We start from the raw sequence: 5,890 nt of genomic DNA, 5'->3' as shown, positions 1-5,890 counted from the left end.
CTTTAGTTTGTATAATACATTGCACAATTAGTAAACACTGCTGTGTAAAACTCACAGCGACAAGGTAGGTGCGTTCCGCTAATAACACAGGCCTGCGAATTTAAACTTCATAAAAGTTATTTTGGTTTTAATAATGGATTTTCCATAATTCAGCTGCGCAGATTTCGAAAATAATATTAATTTTTTTCTATCACGTAAGAATTGTTTACAAATCGGGAAGAAAAAAGAAAACTCTTACTTAGATCAAATTATTATTTCGTTTACCACAATGAACATTTTTATTATTATGTTTATTAACAAAAATACAAACTGAAGAAAAGGGAAGAGCATTGATGTCAAACGAATATGCATCCTCATTCATCCCGATTTTTTTTGTGAAATCTACGTCTTTTAGTCTCCAAACTACATGTTGTGATCTTTCTTTTATGTATTGCGTTATGACGTTTTGTAAATAACCTGTACGTGATGGAGAAAAATGGATACCATCTTCGGATTCAGCGTACAGGATTTACCGTAGAATATGTAAGTATGTCAATACACTAAAATCACCGCAGGCTTCGTATTAACGGTAGTTGAGACGAGACAGTTGCGATCCGCTAATAACGGTAGTTGCGACGAGATATTTACTGCGAAGTATTTATATTCTCTGGCTACCGAAGTCGTGGTAAATAAAGACAGTCAACATAAACAAACAATCACAATACACAATATTTATTTAAAACGAACAAGTTAAAATGCATACTTGACGTTCATAATGAACAACTGGTTTTGCTAGAGAGTTAGTACTAACTCGATAATCTCCAGTTCCAAACAGTGTCTCTCAAGAGCGTATTCCAGACTGAATAATTCTCACTTTAGTTACTCCAGAGCAATTAGCGTTTACACACGTGACTGGTCATTCAGCAATAAAATACATAGAGATCGTTACCTCCAGAGGTTACCTTACAGCCAGTAGAAAAGACAGATACCTATCTAACTTCACACATACCATAGTTAACTTTAGAATTATTTTCCCACGAGAAGACAAAAGTGGTGAATAACACCGTACAATAGGTAGCTGAAGTGAAAGGAATTTAACTACGTTCTTGACCAACATGGTGTGAAAATCGCAAAAATAACAAATCTGAACAATTTCAATTTTAATACAAGGAGGCAGAAAACACATAGCACGTTCCTATACGACACGTGTAGTTATCTACTAAATGAAAAATACGAGTTTATTAAGTTAAATGATCCAAGTATATATTACATTAAAGATTATTTAAGTATTTGCGCAGAATCTTGCAAATCTGTAACAAGAGCGTGGAAAGTTTTCCATTTTAAGTCATTATTTTCGTCATAAGCTACACAAGGTAACCGACGTCCGAGTATTATTGTTTGTAAGGCTCCTTTGATAGTAATGCATTCTACAAGTTTATCCTCAGCCACGTCTATTGGACCTTTTGTCACCTCCAGTGGATTCTTTTCTATCTTACAACACTCGTTGACCAAACTGAATTATCATTATTTTTTTTATGTATATATGTATACTGACTATTTTCGAAAATAAACTTTATAGGTTGACATAAAAATATCTCGTCACAGAGGGGGCTGGACTTAAATCCTTCTAACAACTTCAAAGAACTTTAAATAAATACGGAAATCTCGAAAATACACACGTGAATTGGGAAGACGCGTGTATTTATCGTTAAATTAGATCGATTATGTTACTCATCCAATCACAGAACTTGAAGATGATTAATTTTTATAAGTTTATGTATAGTGTTGGTATTAATTCCATTCGGTGAAATAAGCCATTATTCTAATCGGGGTGAAAACTGATGTTTACATTACGTAGGAATATAATTACAAAATATGTATTGAATAATTTTGATCACTGTGCCATTTTGATTTCTTATTTGTTTCACGTACAACTATATACATTAACGCTCTGTTTGTTTACATGCTGTTAAGCACAAATATGCACAATGACCCATGTTGTGCTATCGTAGCGATCAAATATCTAATTTTAGCGTTATAAATCTCAAAGAAAAAAATCCGCTGAGCCACCCGAAGCATATATTATTTTCATTCATCATATATTGAATGTCAACATCGTACAGCATTTAGGAACTACAGAGAAAGAGTATGGAAACAAGTTCGGACATGATAAAAACGTACAAGCCTGTCCGTACTACTGATTCCTGAACAAACCACAAGTCATAGTGACAACTATGATTCCTTTGTGTTCCAACCTCTTACACAATTGTTTGCCTATGTTCTAGATCAAGTTGAAAAATATAGTACTTAATCACTAAATATTTCTCTCTGGTCATTAGACGAATATCTAATGGGCTGCCCTCTTTCGTGAACAAGACCTTCCCCAGTTTTATTCTTGCCATTAACAATACAAGTACGAAATGTAAAGCATAAAATTTGATATGTTCATTACTTGTTATATTTTAAAATGACTGTTTGATATTTTGAACACGTAACTTTATCTATGAAAACATTTTCTTATAATGAGTTTGAAAAGGAGGATAATACATCGAACATGGCCTACTGACAGAACACAACTCCGAAAACAGATTCTACATACCTCCATTAATAAAAAAAAAATAGAATAAAACTTAAATTCGCTTAGTAGCAGAAAAAAATTATCTGGTAATATATCATTGATATGGTGATAGAGGCATATAAAACGAACTTCACTAAAAAAAAGTTACTTAAAATAAACAAACACTCGCTATACCCTTTCATTTTTAAGTCATGAAAAATACAATGTTAATCTTTATATATATATATATATATATTCTTACTTTTCGGAACCACAGTAGCTGACTTCCAAGTCGTTGGGAGTCAAGGGAATTACTTCGATTTTTATGAACGGTCCTTTTGTTTGACATAATTCTTTGTTCAAGTTAGCAATGCAAAGGATGATAAAATCTTCCAAAAATCTACTCAACTTTAGTCTCAAGCATATCTCCGGCTATGCTGACAAGTAGCGTGAAATATTACGTAGTATTTCTTATTTTCTTACACTCTTCCTTTTTTTGAGAAAAACATTACTCACTTAATTATCCTAAACCAGAAACAAATCGAACTATCTGTTCTCCGAGTCAAATTGAAGGGAAAGTAGTATCTGTAAAGATACAGCGCAAGTTTGAAGAAGAATATTCCTTACGAACACAGGAACGCAATAAAGAATACCCTCTCCAGAACCAGCGTTATTTACAGCCACAGGTGAGCACAGATGCTTGAAACTGCTTTGTAATGTCATTCGTTCATAGGCTGCTTCGACTGGCACGTGATTCCCGATGGTGAAACGTGAAATGCAAAATTTAACTTCGTTCCAGTCGTTTTAAAACTTCACATACACAATTAAATCGAATCATTTACTTACATGACACAAGCCCCTAAAAATTATAGTTGGACCGCCTGTCTATGTATCCATCTAATGTACTATAAAATGTTGCGAATCGGGGGGGGCATTAAATGTACTACTATACCCTGACATTTCTGCTAAGTCTTAAGTGCAGCTCCGCTTTAAATATAGCTATCAGCTCGTGTAAACAAGAACAGGAAAGCCTTCATCCCCGGCTCGTAAACGTTTCCATGCAGTTATACGCTAGGTTCGTTTATTGGCATTGAAAAAGATGTGCTGTAAAGTTTACAAATTTCAATCACCACGATCATAGCAAAGTGACAATGAAAAATATTATTACAGGATCCATTAACAATAAACATATATAAACAAGTAAAGATACTGTTGTGACGTTTCTATTGTTGTTCTATTGTTCAGTAAAAAAAAGAAAGATGCAAAGACCAATCCACTTAATGAAAACGAAAGCGTTTTATTTCTTCTAATACAAGTTTTACGTAACTAACAATTAGGGCTAACTTCATATGTAAATATATACTCTATTTCTTCGTAAATTTTCTCGTATGTACCGTACTTCTTGTTTTACTACTTCTTCTCTTGAAAACACAAAATCGAAAACGACATACAGTGCAAAACTGATTAACTCAATAATCAGTCAATAATCTAACCTATACTCTCGTCTAACCTAAACTTTCTCTTCGTTTAACCACGTACTTATCACTTGACATTAAAACTTACCTTAAACTGAAAACAATGTATAAATCAATACTACAGCAACAATACTAAAATCTCTAATTTGTTTTTGTTATTATTATTAATACAAGCTGTTAAATACGGCTCACGGGATTTCGACAAAGCATGAGAGTTATTTTCTTAATTTACTTGTCATTAAACATTAGTATTAGGTCTATTATATTTTTTAACAATGCATTCAAATCTAGTCCCTTAGGGATTTTCAAGAATTAGAAACATATAATAACAGTATTCCAACCATAGTGTGTTCGCTGCATCCATTGCTGACGACGCGTTTCGCTCAATACAGAGTTCATCAGGCCGGCCGGGACACAACAAATGCATTAGTGGTCGGAATACTATTTATAGAAATGAATAAAAACCGAGCGCTTTCGAAAGATGGACCTTTCTTCTTCAGGGGCAAACTATTTACATAAGTCATTTGTTACAACAACAAAATTTATGGTGTGAGCGCCATGCTTGAAAAAGGCGTTCACTCCATTAAAAGCTTTTTTTTTTAATCTGATGTGTTACCTTCCAAAAGATAACTAATATGATTTCAAAAGCGGATAGTCTGTAATCCTTGCATGATATAATATACGAGCATTTATTCTGCGCATCGTCATTTAAGTCAAATGGATTTAACAACGCCATCATTTTAAACTAAGCTGGAAATGGTTGATTTTGTTCTTGTAATAGTCACAAAAACATGATCTTTAAAGCTTTATACTCACGCAAACTAGTGCACCAAATTCTATGTCTAAACAAATCAACCACAGATGTCTCTACGATCCTACTAGGTGCGGTAACAACTGACTGAAAACGTTTACTCTGGAGATTCCCCCTTCCCCCCTACACACACTAGACTTGAAACAGGTGTCTACAATACAGCGCATGCACTCATACGATTTACTAATATGTAGAAATCCACTACATGAATTTACATCTATATAACATCAAACAATAATTATAAGCCTTTTTGTTGTTGTTAAGAGAACGCTTATTATATTTTTAAAATTCTTTTTTTTTTGTTCTTTTCGGTGAACAGTCTTTTTATTTATGGGTTTTACCCTCTTTCACAACGTTTTTCATTGATACAAATACTTATTCATGCTCAGCTGTTAAAATAACAGCTAAAATCGCATTACAAAAAAAGTATTTAAAATTTTCCCTCACAAACAGGGATATCTACTTTAGCATTATTTCTTCTTCTTCTTAAAAAAAGAGAAAGAGACGAAAATCGTCTCCTGTATTCTGATAATTGTTATTTGTCTCCTATTTTCACACCATAAAGCTGACTCTTTCTTGTACCCGCGGTGGATCAGTGGTAAGTTTACAAACTTACAACGCTATAATTCGGACTTCATTTTGTCGGATAAGACACCGATACCCCATTTCGTAATTTTACGCTAAAACAAACAGACAAGACTGTTTCTTGAAAACAATATCTAATCCATCAGCCAAATGATGTCTTCATTAAACAATGAAATTAAAATTGACGATTTCAGAATTCGAGACGGGATAGTCCGGTAGGGTAAAGATCAGACTCACTAATCATAATTGAAGGTTCGAATCCTTTTACACGTCTGCAAAAATTACTGTTGTTGGTAAACCTTGTTAAATGTTTTCACCCTGTAGTGCATCAGCCAAGTCTATAGAAAGTTGTGTGTAAAAACTCTTATTCGTCTGCCTTCTTAAAATATATATAAATATGATCTGCATTTAATAATTTCATAAGAATAAGATAAATATGATCTGCACGAAATAATTTCATAAGAATAAGATAAATATGATCTG

The 5,890-nt window shown here is 33.3% G+C and overlaps 1 protein-coding gene across 4 annotated transcripts in view; it reads right to left on the bottom strand.

The window, feature by feature from the left end:
* LOC106478319 (5'-AMP-activated protein kinase subunit gamma-1-like) overlaps positions 1–5,890 on the bottom strand; it is a 186,144-nt gene that overhangs the window by 51,856 nt on the left and 128,398 nt on the right. The window contains exon 1 of one of the 4 annotated variants that reach the window (XM_013938856.2): positions 2,799–3,140. The exons of the other annotated variants lie outside the window; for them this stretch is intronic. Coding sequence (XP_013794310.2) covers positions 2,799–2,885 — 87 coding nt within the window. The 5' untranslated portion in view covers positions 2,886–3,140. Of the gene's footprint in view, positions 1–2,798; positions 3,141–5,890 lie in introns of those variants that run through there. 4 annotated transcript variants of the gene reach the window in all.

This window comes from Limulus polyphemus, unplaced genomic scaffold, assembly GCF_000517525.1.
Source record: "Limulus polyphemus unplaced genomic scaffold, Limulus_polyphemus-2.1.2 Scaffold199, whole genome shotgun sequence".
NCBI classification, from domain to species: Eukaryota; Metazoa; Arthropoda; class Merostomata; order Xiphosura; family Limulidae; genus Limulus; species Limulus polyphemus.
The sequence above is the reverse complement of the archived record's forward strand: the minus strand, read 5'-3'. Positions and strand labels throughout refer to the sequence as shown.